The sequence below is a fragment of the Odocoileus virginianus genome, chromosome 9 (genome assembly GCF_023699985.2).
Source record: "Odocoileus virginianus isolate 20LAN1187 ecotype Illinois chromosome 9, Ovbor_1.2, whole genome shotgun sequence".
In the NCBI taxonomy this organism is placed as follows: Eukaryota; Metazoa; Chordata; class Mammalia; order Artiodactyla; family Cervidae; genus Odocoileus; species Odocoileus virginianus.
The window spans coordinates 53,876,293-53,891,782 of record NC_069682.1 but is presented as its reverse complement, the minus strand read 5'-3'; the positions used below and the strand labels follow the sequence as shown (position 1 = coordinate 53,891,782).

General features: G+C 45.0%; 1 protein-coding gene across 2 annotated transcripts in view; it reads left to right on the top strand.

Moving 5' to 3' along the window:
* Window positions 1–2,545: 2,545 nt before the first annotated feature.
* The window catches only part of VAPB (VAMP associated protein B and C), a 47,425-nt gene continuing 34,480 nt past the window's right edge, over window positions 2,546–15,490 (top strand). The window contains exon 1 of one of the 2 annotated variants that reach the window (XM_070472467.1): window positions 2,546–2,884. In XM_070472467.1, coding sequence (XP_070328568.1) covers window positions 2,827–2,884 — 58 coding nt within the window. In that variant the 5' untranslated portion in view covers window positions 2,546–2,826. The remainder of the gene's footprint in view (window positions 2,885–15,490) is intronic. The other variant, XM_070472466.1, reaches the window with a different exon arrangement.

Here is a 15,490-nt window from a genome sequence, read left to right as displayed (position 1 = left end):
TGTTGTTTATTGGGTATGGAGCTGCAATATGAAAGAGTTCTGGAGATGGATAGTGGTCATGGTTGCATAACAGTGTAAGTATATTCAATATTATTGAACTGTACACTTACAATGATTAAGATGGTAAATCATATGTGTATTTTACAACAAATTTTTAAAAATTTCAAAATGCTGAGAATTTTCCAGAATGATGAAAGATTCCAGTCAACAATTTGAGAAACTCTTGAGTATTCAAACAGGATAAATGTTACAGACTGAAGGACTGATGCTGAAGCTAAAACTCCAATACTTTGGCCACCTGATGCGAAGAGCTGACTCATTGGAAAAGACCCTGATGCTGGGAAAGATTGAGGGCAGGAGGAGAAGGGGACAACAGAAGATGAGATGGTTGGATGGCATCACTGACTCAATGGATATGGGTTTGTGTGGACTCTGGGAGTTGGTGATGGACAGGGAGGCCGGGCGTGCTGTAGTCCATGGGGTCGCAAAGACTCAGACACAACTGAGCAACTGAACTGAACTGAACTGAGCATTTGTATCCTCCGCAAAATCCATACGCCAAAATCCAATTCCTGAATGATAGTATTAGGAGATGGGGTCTTTGGGGGTGATAAGCTCACGTGTGGGGAAACCTCATGAATAGGATTAGTGCCCTTATAAAAATGACTCCAGAGAGCAGGAAAACAGCTGACTATGAACCAGAAAGTGGGCTCTTGCCTGGCACAGAATGTACTGGTGCTTCGATCTTGAATTTTCCAGGTCCCAGGACTGTGAGAAATAAATGCTGTTATCTAAGCCATCCAGTCTATATGGTATTTTGCTAAAGCAGCTTGAATGAGCTAAGACAAATAAATTAGAAGATACATTGTGATAAAACTGCAGAACCCCATGACAATGGGAAGAAACAGAACATTTCTGAAGGAATAATGAAGAGATTGTCATCTGAAACCTCAGCAGTAACAATGGGAGCTGGAAGTCAGTGGTGGCATCCTACAGCTCTGAGAGAAAACCATTGTCCCTCTAGTAAACCAGGCAAAATATCTTGCAAGACCAGGAGAAAAATAAAGTCAATTTTAGAAGAACAAAATCCAATAGTATTTGCGGCAACAAACTTCCTGAAATAGAATGTAAAGATTTAGGAATGAGGAAAGTGATACTGATTGTAAATTGTGAGAGGCAGGAAGAAAAGATGAGCAAAGAAATTGGTAACTGTGTGGTTGAGTCCAAATTAATATTGACTGTATAAAATAACTTAGTAATGGTTCACAGGGTGAAAAAGGAAAAGATTAAACTTAAAATATACTATAATTAAGGCATATAATTTAGAGGATGGGCTATTAAAGTACACTTAAGTCCTTTTATTTTCAGGGAGCAAAGTAATCACTGAAACAGCATAGAGTATATAAGAGGAAGAAAAGTGGAATGAGAAAAAAATTAGCTCTAAAGATGCAAAAAGGAAAGGAAAAAGAAAAAACAAATGTGACCAACAGAAGGCACAAAATAAGATGGTAGAAATATATTCATATATATAAAAAATATAAATGGACCAAATGCTGTAGTTAAAAGACAAAGATTATCTTTAAAAAACCCCTTTTTTTTAAATTATGAAAAATTTCAAATTGGAAAGTGCAAAGAATAGTACAAAGAATCCCTACATGTCTGTCATGTAGAGTCAATGTTAGCTATTTGCTGTTTTCATTTATATATGAAAAGGGGACTATTAATAACACATATTTCAGGTAGTACACACTACATAATGAAGTAAAATTTAAATGTCAATAATGAGATAATGAGGTAGAGTGTTCGCTTTAAAAGCAAACAGATATAGGTTCTCAGTAATTTTTAAAAGTGTATTTGTTTGTGTAGGTGGTTATTTATTCAAAGGCTGTCTCATCTATGGCCTCTAGTGAGAAGGAGGAATCAGGTCAATTTTTCTGATCATTGTATTTCTAAATATTTGTTGCATTTAGCAGTACAGGATTCAGCACAGTGCTTGTTACATAGTAAACATTTAAAGTAGAGTAGCTTTTATTTATTATAATCGATGCTGTTCTTATATGAAGCGTTCAGCAGAGTGGCACAAAATAAGCAAGCAATAATTGGTAGCTTACTAAATTTATATTTATTGCTTACCACACGTCACCGTGCCTAACACACATCATTCACTCACAAACATCATGTTTATAATAAGAATAAATCGTACTTTCATTATTATTCAGAATCTCTAAGTGCCTGGAACATTAGCAACGAGAAGTGGAAGTTGATTTTTATTAATTATTGACTAAAGCACTTAACACAAAGTCTGCCTCCCATGGGCCCTGCCTAAATAAATAATCTTCAGGATGATAGTCTTCAATTCTGGGTGTCCCGGACCCGCCCCTCCCCCGGACCTGCGCTACGCCCCGCCCCTGCCGCCCGGCAGCCCCGCCCCCTGCCGCCCGGCAGCCCCGCCCCCGCGGCCACCGCCGCGCCTGCGCACTGCTCGGCAGGGGCTCGCGCGCTCTGCTCCCCGCCGCCCCCGAGCGCGCGCCGGGTTAAGGCGGCCGGCCTGCTGCGTGTGTGCGTGCGTGCGTCGGCGCGTCGGTGCGTGCGTGCGTGCCGTACGCTCGCTGGGCACCGCGGCCTCACCCTCGCCCTCCGCCCCTGCGCCTGCACCGCGTAGGCCGTCCCCCGCCCCCCCCCGCGCGCAACCCATAGGCGACCCCCGCCCGCGTCCCGGCAGGCCCCCCCCCTTTCCAAATTTAAAGGGGGCGCAGCATTCACGCGTTCCGCCCCAGGTGACCTCTCAGGGGTCTCCCCGCCCGAGCTGCCCCGCCGCCGAGGAACATGGCGAAGGTGGAGCAGGTCCTGAGCCTCGAGCCGCAGCACGAGCTCAAATTCCGAGGTAAGCCCGGAGGCCCGCCATCTTCGGCCGCGGGCCGGGCCCGCCGCCCCGCGCTCCCTCCCGCGCTCCGGAGGGCCCGGCGGCGCGGCGGTGACGTCGGCCCCCCGGCCGCGGCCCCCGCCCCGCCCCCGTCCGACGGCGAGCCCGCCCGCGCCCCCTCCCCGGCCCCGAGGGTCCGGTGCTGGAGTCCAGGGCCTGCTCCTCCACAGCCTCCCGCGCCTCGCCCACCAGACACTCGCACAGTTGCCGTTGTGACCCTTCCTGTCCTGTCTGCGGCCTCCGCCCAGAGTGTGGGCCCCGGTGACCGCCTGTCCCCGGAAGGCTCAGGACCTAGGTCAGAGGTCGCCTCCCCGGGAGGCCCGCTCCGACCCGCCACCCCGCCCGGGACATCTGCGGCCGCCCCCTGTCGCATCACTCCTCCTGGCAGCTCGGCAACTTAGGCAACTTAGCCCTGAGTGCGAGGACCACTTTACGCACTTGTGTACTGTGTCTCCTCCACATTGGGAGGGAAGCTCCATGAGGACATGACCTGGTCACGTCTCTGCTTTATCCCCCACACACCTTAGGCCCTGATAAGTACCTGTTGAGTAAGTGAATGAAAGGAACCTCCTCAGACATTCCAACGGGACGGGACGGAACTTTCCTTCTGCCTTTCTTGTGCCCGTGGCTCACGCCTGTGCAGCCGTGGTTGGCAGGGGGAGCGGGGAGGGCTGTCAGATCTTCCTCCTCCCCATCCAGAAGAGCCTGGAAGTGGAGTCCTAGGAAGCCCAGGGAGCCGCCTATATGTTTGTGGCGAGCCCAAGCCCCTTGTAATGTGTGCCTTCATCTTTAGTTATTATTCCCTACTTTCTCCACCAGAATACACTGCTAAGGGACAAGAAGGTCTGTATCTGATTTGAGCATTCCTTGTTTCCAAATGTACTGAGTGACTGTGTAGCAGACATTTGATTGGCACTTGAGAGAGGTGAATGGACAAGACAGACAAGACCCTTGCTTTCTTAAAGATTACGTTCTAGTGAAGGGTGGCAAGCCAGTACACCAGAGTATTTCAGGAGGGACTAACACAGGCTGGCATGATGCAAGCATGGTTTCCATTGAACAGCCAGGTCACTGCAGTGTCACCAACACTTGGCCCACAGTAGCTCCTCAGTAGATGTTTGTGGCATTGAGATGCCTGCTGGCTACACACACCCCACTTTAAATGTAAGGCAGGAGGTTGTGTGGGTAATTTACCCAGAGTCACCCAGCTGGCAAATGGCACATTGGAACCCAGACTACAGAGCTCACGCTCTTTTAACAGTTAGGCTTTCTTGATCCCTGGGCAGTCTTCCACTGTGGTGGCTTGTCACTTTGCCTCCCAGGTTAACAATCTCAGGTTGTCACATTTGGAAGTGACTCCAGATGTATAAACAGTGGAAGATTTTCCAGTTCAAACAAACACAGACCACAAAACCGTGACGTGGATTATAATTCCATGGCAGTAGTTTAAGCTCAGGCCTTCTGGAGGAGCCAGGCTGAGAAAGGAATCTGGTAACTCAAGTGAATGTGGAAGGTGATGGTTTCCACTTCAGTTGTCTGAATTCTCTACCCTGGAAGCCTGGCTTAACTCCTCCCGGAAGTTGGCACGTCCATTCTTTGAGTTCACAGGCATTTACCCAGTGCCTGCTCCATGTGACAGGTAACAGGAGAAGACGAGTCACATCACATAGATGCCCCCATTCTCCCTCAACCCCCCACCCCAGAACTTAGATCTTGGGAAGAGAGCTGACAACAGAATCAGCCAGCACAGTGCCGTGATACAAGGCAATCCAGATTGCTCCAAGATGAACACCCGAAGAAGGTGTCATTTGACCTGAGTTCAAAGGTCAGATGGAAGTGGGTGAAAGGGAAAGGAGTGGGGAGTGTGTCAGTTGGAGGAAATTGCAGGTACAGAGGCACAAAGGCTGAGACTATTGGGTTCCTTTGGGATGCCATTAGTATATCTGAATGACTAGGGCACAGAGTCTTTGTTGGGGTCATGAGGCAACAGAGTCTATGAGGCAGGCTGGTTGACAGGAGTCCTATCTTCCAAGGCCTCTGTGAACAGACACAGCCTGTGTCCAAGTTCACGTTGTGTTGTGTCTCCTCAGCTAGTTCTCCCTGATTAACCCCACCTCTCCCTGCAACCTTAATCACACACTTGTACATACACTCTCCTCAGTTCTTGTCCCAGTTCTTTTACTTAGTGATGTTTGAGCTTAGGCTGGCCACTTTGCTCGCCAAAACCTGGGATTACTCTTTTCTCCATGGGAGTGGTGCTCCTATCTACTGTGCTTCCTGTATAAAGTTTGGTTGAGACTATGGCTGGTCAGCTGCTTCGTAAATGTGCAGTATTGTACAGAGATTGGTTGTATTTTACACAGCTGGTTTCATCATTTCAATTTCTTTACCTGAATGGTGTGGCAAAGAGGAGTGATCTCTCAGCCTAGGGTTGGCCAGAGTAATGATGGCCAAAGTCGCTGGGTATGTGATACCAGGAAAGTCCTGGTATCAGATTGTTGAGGGCTGTTGGCTTGTGGCTTCAGAAAAGGCGTATGCAGTCTTCAATAAACCACTTTCATGATTTGTTTGTGGGTTTGTTTTAAACCGAGCGCTAAAATCATGAAATGAGGTTCAATACCCAGTTTTGCTGTATAGAGAGCATTCATTTCAGGATGAGAACTGGCTCATTTAACTGGTATCTTCCAGATTACTTGGAATGATGATTCTGACTTCAGACAGTTCACTTAGATGAATCAAACTTGTAAGCTAACTTTACATAAGATATAATTAACATGTCTGTCATCTAGAGGATAAAAACCAGTCATCTTTTAAGTGTAGCCTAAGATGGTATAGGGTTGTACATGTTGGATTGTTTTTCATCTTGGACATTTTGTGTGATTACGTTGAAGTTAAGGATGTTACAGAAGAGAAGAGGACACTGCCTTGCAGGACCTTGTTCAGTCTTACAGAAAGCGCTGAGCTGCATTGTGGCTAAGTGTCAGAAGGAGAAGGCCTCCCGGCCTCCCAGAAGAAGCACGATGCCGTGATGCTTGCCATGGTGGAATAGTAGGATCTCTTTGGATTAGAGTCACCCTTCTGAAAGAGTTAAAGGCTTTTAAAACCTGTGAAAAGTGTGCTTTACATTGTTACTCTTTCTGTTGCTCTTCCTTCAAGGCCAAATCCTTGACTTTCTCTCTGAGGTTCCAGTTGTGCCAAATCCTTGACTTTCTCTCTCTGAGGTTCCAGTTGTTGCCCAGCTCAGTGAGGGTTTTCTGAAAGAGTCAACTTTTAGGGTGTTTCGTATCTCTCTTCTTTCTCCTCTCCCTTCCCTTCTATTGATTCCGTCCATAGTTAAGTAGTATGTTGTATATTTTCTTGGTCGTTGCCCAGGACTCTTCCTCTTTCTTCACACCCTAGAGTCCTCCTCCATCTCATGATACTGTCACATGAGAAGGGTCTGTTGACTGTCCTCAGGAGCTGGTTAGTTAAGGTTTAAATCCACTGTGGATCCATTTACCTTTGCTTGGTTCTGTGACTGAACCAGTGACCTTCAGGAAACCTCAGGCAGTCCTCTTGTTGATCAGTATGGATAACAGGTGGGTAGCACCCCTGGATTGTTGTGGTTGGTTACCACTTTGGGGAGGACAGAGGAGCTTGGGTCAATGGGTTGGGGACCTCTCTTTGTCTGAGGAAAGTGCTTAGAATCTACAGTTCACCCTCTTTAGTTAACTTGTAGCTGAAGATTGTTTAGGAAGCTAAAAAATAGAAAACCTTGTAGATATAGTCTGTTCTATGCAGTAATTATCTTTCAGATGCTAATTACAGCATTAATTCTTTAGTTTTAGCTTAGCCCTGATTTCCTTAACATTTCATGATCACATAGAGCAGACTGTGTTTTACAGCACAACAAAATGTCAGCAGTGTGCTTAAGATTCTTTATGGTTGTGGTTTAAATCCATCCTGAATAGATTATGTTCGTTTATTTAATTATTAACCAGCTTGCTCATTAGAAGCAAGTGGCATTAAACTTACCAACCTTTAGTCAAACTGAAGTCTTCATAGATTGTGTTATTAACTCCTAAATTTTTGTTCCTGGGAGAAAAATGTGAACTAGAAGTTAACTTACTTTTACTCACTTATTCTTTTCTTTACAGTTAACTCTTTGAGGAAAAAATGGATAGTTCTTGGCTGTGTGCTTATATTTGGAAAATGGTGATAGTTCCTTGTTGTGTGTGGTTGTAATGTGAACACCGTTATCTTTATAATTACCTGGTAGGCCTGCATCCAAGTGTGGACTTATTAATAAAATAATTAGTCTGAATTGATGCTTATTAAAGAAATGAACTCTTAAACATTATTAACACTATCTTTTATTTATTAAAATTATATAGCATCTTTCCTTCCAGTGCTGAAGGCAAAATATGAGAACTTTGACCCAGCAATATTACCACTAAGTAGCTGAAAATTAGGGGAGGAATCAGGGGAATAAACTATATTGGTTATGCTCACACATGACCCTTAGGCTTGATTTTTAGAACCCGAAACTTGAGTTTTTACATAAGGAATTATTTATGAGATTGCTTCATAGATCTCCCATTTGTATTTGAAAAATTTGCCGTCTGAAGGATGACCATGATTTGAAACAAATGAGTACAGCTTTCAGCACAAGAGGAACAAAAAGAGTGCTGAGTTCCGTTAGTCAAGACAAGGTTGCCATTGAATGTCTTTAGTAAAATAAAAGCCTTCTGCAGTTATTTTGCACTAGGAATGTGTTAAAAACAAAGTTGCTTTATGGTTTGTGGGCTTGTGCCCTCATTTTCTGTCATTTTAGGCCCCTCTCAGGCTGTCATCAGCATAGCATATCCAGGATTGCTTTGGCCCTTGCCTGCTGGATGGGCTCATTCTTTGAAGTTTTTACCTGACAGACTTAGGCTGTTGGCTTTCCAAAAACATGAGTTGTTTAAAGAGCTTCATTATGCAAGCAAAATTACTGAACTCAACAGTGATTTTAAGATTATTTTTTAAAATGCCAGTGTGTCAAAATAGTTTCGCTAGAATATCTGTTTTTCAAAATGTTAAACTGTTGTTTTAACAAAAGCTGTTGATATCTAGAAACAATGCCTTAATGTGCTTTTGGATCCCCCCTCTCCCCCCTCCCCCAGCCCCCTGCCCCTGGCGTGGGGAAAAAAAAAAATCCTTGAGAAAATGGCATCATCCCATGGGAAAAATCTTGTAGTGCTTTCTTTTAATATTTTAACATTGATGGCACAAAATTCTAATAAAGGTATAGAAATACTTTCCTAGAGTTTTCCTTCATCCTTTCAGAAGGGTTATTATTACTTTTTGACTAGTAGGTTAGCATTTCTTTTCATCTGTCAAGTAATGTCTTCAATCAGGCTTCTTCTGGTTGTGTGTGTATGTGTGTGTGCCTGCACATGTGTGCGCAGGCCTGTGTGGGCACACCTTCCAACAGATAACTGATGTGCTTGAATTAGTATACAGTTGCCATTTCAATGAGCTCCTTCAGCCTTAACCTGTCTGGGAGGGGGTTGGGAAAATACATGTTTTGGAGGAGAGTGAGGTTGAGGCTGTTGCGTGTTTTGGATTGTGCCTTTTGTGTGTGTGTCAGTCACTGAGTCGTTTCTGACTCTTTGTCTGACCCCGTGGACTGTAGCCCACCAGGCTTCTCCTTTCCATGGAGTTCCGCAGGCAAGAATACTGGAATGGGTAGCAGTTCCCTTCTTCAGGGTAGCTTCCCCACTCAGAGATCGAACCCAGGTCTCCTGCATTGCAGGCAGATTCTTTACTGTCTGAACCACTTTTAAGACAGTGTAATGGCCCCCTGGGCCATTTACCTAGGTTTAAATTGCTTATAACCTTTAGGAACCAAGTTCCTTGGGCTGTCTTTAAAGGATGCTCAGAGAGTGGAGAGGAGCAGAAAACTAAACTGGCTGAGCTTGGAGCAGAGGGCATGTTTGTAAGGGGCTAAGTGCTAGACTTACCACCACCAGTCCCCCGCAGTTACTTGGGTCCAGAATTTAAAGCAGTGGCTGTAGTGATGCTTCCATCCGTTATGCAATATGAAAGGAACGGGAAGGGAAGAATGAACATTTCTAGAAGAGAAATACTTGATTTCCAGAAGGTGGTCCACAAAGTCTGGGGACAATGGTAGAGGCTTTAGGTTCTTCATCTTGTTGTTTAATCTATAGCACAGTCCTGTGATATGAGTTACTCAGTGGTCAGGAGGTCTGCCCCTGGATGGGGCCACGGGGTAAAAAGTGCAGGGATTTAGCCCAGGTGTGTAGCGGCAAAGCCCATCTCTTTCACATCAACTCTGGAAAGAACTCGTGAACAGGGTTTCGTTTTGTGGGGAGGGAGGCAGAGAATTTTTAACCATTACAGGTGTCTTAGTAGCTGTCAGGATAATTTTTTAAGAATATTAGTTAATTAAGAGTTACTATTTGTGGAATTTTTAGGAGAGATTTCTTACAATATTTGTTTTATAAAGTTCATACAGATGACTCCAAAGCATTCTTTGATTTACCTTGTGAATTTGCTTTTTTTGGTGACAGAAACCGTTGGTGTTTAATGATTCTGTATGTTTAGAACACACTAACTTTCAAGTAATCTGCAAGTCTGCTGTGGAAGATAGGGTGAAACTTGTGTGAGGTAGAGATATCACAGGTTTTTGCAGATCTGTAAAGTGGGAATTTAGAGTTCAAAGGGGTGTTTATTAGGAATAGGAATGTCTCTGGAGGGGGAGGTGGCAACCCACTCCAGTATTCTTGCCTGGGAAATCCCATGGACAAAGGAGCCTGGCAGGCTGCAGTCCACGGAGTTGCAAAAGAGTCGGACACGACTTAGTGACTAAACAATACCATAACAGATTTATGTTTTACTATACTATAAAAGTATGTATGATATTATGCACATAATAAAAAAAGATAAGAATGTCTGAAATGTGACGTTCATTGGTACTACCGTAAAGCTTACAAGTGGGGCTAAGATGATTAGCGATTTCTCAAATGCTGCAAGAGACTGACTCACAGTGAATGTTAGAAGGTGTTCTTCCATTCTGTAGGGGGTGTACTTTGGGAAGTCTTCCTTCCCCGAATGATGACAGCCACTCATAGGAATCATGAGATGTGCAGGGGTGTGGTGATTGTGTGCATAGTAGACAGTTGTCCAGTTGGAAATATTTGGAGCTGCTTCTTTTTCCACAGCTCAGGCTTTGAGGTGTTCTTCACGGACAGATGAGCCCCTCTTGTCTGATGGAATATAACGTGGTTGTGATTCAGGGTTGGTCTGGTTGCCACATCCCGAAAAAGCTTCCTGTGGGCCAAACCCTGGGCTGGGGGCTGGAGAGGCGTCCTGGCCCTGAAGTGTCCCGTCTTCTATAAGTGCTCATTTATTATTAAAACAGGACTAGGAAGTAGATAGTTATGATTCTCAGGTTCGTAACCTGAATTAGATGTGCCTTTGAACCAAGATCTGTCTGACTGCAGAGCCCCTGTTCTTTATCATCACATTGACTGTGCTGCTCCTCTTAAAAAGTTAGTGGGAGTGTCGCTCAGGAGGAAGGTCCAGGACTTTCTTATTTATTACATTGTTAGGAAGATGAAAGGAGGACTGGAAATAGGACAGGGGGAACTGAGAAAGAGCTCTGAAAGACAAATGAAATATAAAAATGAAGGAAAAGTGCTTAATTGTCATTGTAATCTAGTAATGGCTTCCTTGTCACTGCTTCCGTGAAGTGCAGTGTTGTTCTGGACTGTTAGAGTGACTGATTAGAAAATAAATAATTGTACTAATTCTGTTTCCCCTAAGAAGTTTTCATCCTAACTCAGTGACGTCTGATTGTGTCATTTCTTTATTAATGTTGAAAATTACGTGCTAATACGATCACCGTACCTTCCCTTCCACCATCACTCCTCCCATGTCCTCTGTTGCCTCAGTACTTGTCATCACAAACAGTGCAGGCTAATTGGGTACTGTTTTGCCTTTTAGTTACATCACTCAACATTTATAGTATAGTGGGGAAAAGGGAAGGAAAGGACCGGTACCTAGGTCAGTTTTCTGTGCTTCTCCACTGTCTCAGCACTCTCCAGCCTTTAGAGTCCTAAATGTTCCAGGCCCCATCACCAGCACTTCACATCTAGGAAGACAGCCAGGATTATCATCCTCTGCGTTTCAGAGATGAGAGAAGCTGGACTGGCACTTGGCGGAATGCAGAACTTGCACCTCCGGCTTTCAGCCCCTGAAGCTTGTGTGCTTTATATTACAAAGGGTGGCTTGTGTTCCTGCCCTCGCTGTCACTCCCCACCCAGCTTTGATCCCCTTTCCTGTTGGATGTGGAAGCTTGACCCCGAGGCCACTTGGAGTTCCTTCCAGCTCCAGTCTTGAGAACATGCTATTAAAATTTATTTTAGTTGAAGAAGAAAGATGGAAAGCCCCCTGAGGGCAGAAGCTGGGATTTGTATTTCTCTTAGTACCGACCAGTACTTTGCACTAGTGGGCTGTCAAATCTTTAATTAATGAGCCTTCTTGTTTCTGTTGAAAAGGTCACTGTATTCTAGTAACTTTTCTTGAGTATTCTTGGATATTCTTACCCAGCTCCAGTGTTTTCTGCATCACCTTAAACTGTACAAACCAGGTACCATGTGCATATTTATGTCATCTGCTCCTTGTGCTTTATTTATGATGGCTTTGTCTTTCATGCTGTAGACTGCAGGCCCCTATAGGTTTTGTTTCTGTAGTTTTCCCCAGTGGTAACTATAGGATATGTTCTTGTCTTCTGCTATTTAATAGTAACCCCAAAGAAGGGATACAGCCCTGGACTGGGTCATCTTTTCACTGTTTGGCTTGACCATTTGAAATAGACGCATACATAAGAATAAAAAGAAGGATTTGCTGAAAAACCAAAGGTTTGTCCTTGTGGAGGCTTATTTGATTTCTCATTCTCTTGGTTGAATTGATTTGTTGGCATATTAATGTATCTTGATGGACTGCTCTGAAAATCCAAATTCGTGCTTTTTGACCTTTTAAAAGTCAGACACTGCTTTACTAATTGAACGAAGCAAAGTCCTGAATCACTCCTTGGAGAATCCAGTCATTCAGAACGTCTCATGTAGTTTGGGCACAGGAGGGTGACAGTTTACGGTGCCTGCCTGGTTAACCTCTCATCTTGTCCAGAGAATAACAGAGGTGAAAAAGACATGAGAGGTCATCTGGAGCAGTCCAGAGAAAACTCAGTCAGTTTTCCTGGGTCTCTTTATTTTATTCCTTAAAAAAAAAAAAATTTTTTTTTTTTTTTTAACGAATTATGCCTTCGGTGCCCTTCATAATAATATTTCTTTTTTTTTTTTCTTTTACATGCCCAACTCTAGGCATACATGCCCAAGTTTGGCAATTAGTCCTCTTCAGTAAACATCTCAATATTTCCCTGTCCACTTTCAGACAGGAGTTAACTGCGTTCTCAGGTGGGCTTGCTCTCCTCGCTCTTTCCTTCCAGAAGGAGTGTATATGCTACCTAGCTTCACTCCTGAGTCATCGCCTGGGAACTTCACTGCCTCGTTACTACATCTGTCATTTTATTTTATTATTTACCTCACATGTACAGTACCCTCTGGAGCATTTGACATCTGTGGCATTGTGGGACTGGACGCTCTTCCCTTCACCTCCTCACGCAGCACCTTTCGGCTTCCCTCTCGGCTTTGGCCGTTCTCATCTGCTCCTTAGGGAGTCCTGTGGATGATGCTGAGGGGCACAGGCTTTCCTTCCCCCGCTCTTCTTGTTCCTCTTCTCCCTTTCTCTCAGCGTCCCCACCCAGTCTCCTTTCTCCCTGTCTCTCTGCCAGTTCCCTTGGCTTCTTCCAGCATTTAGAATGATCCCAGGACTGACCCAAGCCCAGATGGGGGCTGCAGCTACTTTACATGCCACACGCCCCAAAATGTCTTCTTCCCTACTCCCTTTTCCTTTTTTCTTTGGACCTCCTTTTCTCACGTTCTGGAATGGTATCCACATGCACACAGTTGAGCAGCTCACACTCCGAAAGCCCGTTACTCAGGTCTGTCCTTACTTTCTCATCCCCTCCGTGACTGCCTCCTTTTCCCGTGGATGACTGTAATTGCTTATTACCTGGTCTTCCTGTCCGAGTCCTTATGCTTGTCTCTGTACTGATGGCACTTTCAGATGGGCCAATCTCAGTTTCTCTCTTAATTTCATAAAAATCTTAAATTTTTGTTCACCCATTGCCAAAAGAATAAAGTTTGCATTCTCTAACAACACCTGGGAAGTGGTTTGTGCCCTTGATCTCCCCAGCATCACCTGCCTCATACCTGTGCTCTGGCCTTTGGTTCCCCCAGCCCCAGAGCTCTTGCGTTCACCTCTCCCTTTGTCCCACCGCTCCCTCCTCCGCGTCTTTGAGGTCGTTTTCCTGACGCTGTCCACACACGCCATGCCTGTGCCCTGTGCCCCTGCACTTGGCACAGTCAGCTGCGTTTGGTTCCTTGCTTTCCTTCCCCATTAACCAGCAAGACTTTTGCCCGTTTAGATGGTTTTCTTTACCCCTGATCCCAGTGCTCAGCATGATGCACGGCGCTTGGCACGTTCCAGGGAGTTAATGTCCAGGTCTGAGAGTGTTGAGAAAGGTGAAGAGGGGGAAAAGAAAAGACCGCCTTCTGTGGAAAGGAACGGTGGAACTTGTCAACAAGGCCTGCTGTGTGCAGCTGACTTTCAGTATTAAGATATTCTACCAAGGGTTGGTCACTTCTTTCTCTTCTACAAACGTGTGCTTCCACCATCCTCCCCTCTGTTTCAGAGACTCGGCACCACCTCTCACGCAGCATGCTTCACTGCATTCCTTTTCCATCCCTGTGGTGTCTTGCTCCGTTAGTCAGCCTCCTCCTGGTGCCTCAGATTTCCGTTCTACTTGATGCTTTCCCAGTGCCTACAAACATGCTTAAGTTTCCCCTTCCTGAAAAGAAACTACCTTCCTCCAGATCATCCCCCGCTTAAGCAAATACCCAGTCTTATGTCACAACTAAATTTTTGGAAGCAGTGAATCCCAGTGACTGGTTTACATCTAGTTTCCTTTCAGTTCTCATACCTTACCTTCCACTGAAACCCTTCTCAATTCACCCATTTTCTCTTTGTGACTTTCGCCTTTGACTTTTCTGGTGAACTCCCTAGCCCTTGATCATGGTTACTGGATGTTGACGTTTCCCAAGCTTCTGTCCTGTCTTCTCCATTTAAACACTCTTTGTATGTTATCTCATTCACAGTCCTTTCAACTCTCACTGCTACACAGAAAACTGCCAACTCTGTATCTCCAAGCATATCTTGGTCTCCAGGCTTTCTGCCTACTGGACATTCCTGCCTATCAGTTGTCATGAAAATACATCAGAACTCACTGTATTCCACACTGCGTTCCTGACTTAGGCTCTCAAATGTGCCTTCCCTGTCTTGGGAATGGCCCCTGAACCCACGTGGGTAAGCCAGGACTCCTAAACCAGTCTTTCACTGCCCTCTCTTCCCATGCCACTCGCCTCTCAATCACTGTCCTCAGAAGTGTCTCCTGTACCCCTTTGCTTCCACTTCTCCCCACTGCCATATCCTGAGTGTAGGATTATTGCCCCATGTCCCCCCTCTGGCTCTAATATACTCTCTCCTTCCCTGACCCTTCAGGCCACTCTGCGTACACTTGTCGGAGTTATTTTTCTAAACTTGAAAATGTTTGTTGGCTCCCTCAACCCTGTAGGTTAGTGTTCAGAATTCTTAGGCCAGCATCACAGGCTTTCAGATTGGGCCATACTTTTTTAATTTTTAAAGCCGTCTCAGCTTTTATTCTCCGTTTTAAACACCTGGAATGTTCAAACACTCAGACACACACAGGCTTGTGTGAGTACATCTCCTCTTACATCTGGGTCCCCCGGGATGCTGGCAGAGGCAGTGGGTGCTGTTTAGAGCCCATGAAGAGAAGAGGGAAGCCTGTTTTCCTTCATCATACCTACATTCCTAGAATCACTTTAATTTTCTTCCTTTCATTTTCTCCTGTAGAGCTTATTGCCAGGACTGTATAGGTATGAGGTTTTACAGCTTATTTTTAAACTATAAGGTTTTAAAAAGCATAAGCAGACGTGATCACCCCTCCCCCCATCTCTCCTTTCATTCCCTTCCCTGAGACCCTTCTGCTGTAGCTACGTGGTCTCCTTTTGTAAGACCCCCGTGTGCTTTGATCACACCACAGCGTGCTTACACCAGCACTTTTCCTTCAACTCGGAAAGTGTGTTCCTTCATCTTTTCAAACCCTGGGGTTTCCCCTCAGTGTTCAGCTCCCCGCCCTCCACACCCTCCTGTGTTTACACAACACTTGATATATTAACTTCCACATGGTGTTCTGCGCAGTGAGAGGTCGTGTACAACACAGCAGTTGAGAGTGTGAATTCTGGGGCCAGATTGCCTGGATGTGACTCCTGGATCTACCACCTGAAAATCTAGGATAATGTCTCCATGCCTCGAATTCTTCTGGGTATGTTAGAAGGATTAAGTGAATTGATGCATATAAAGTGCTTAGAATAGACCTGT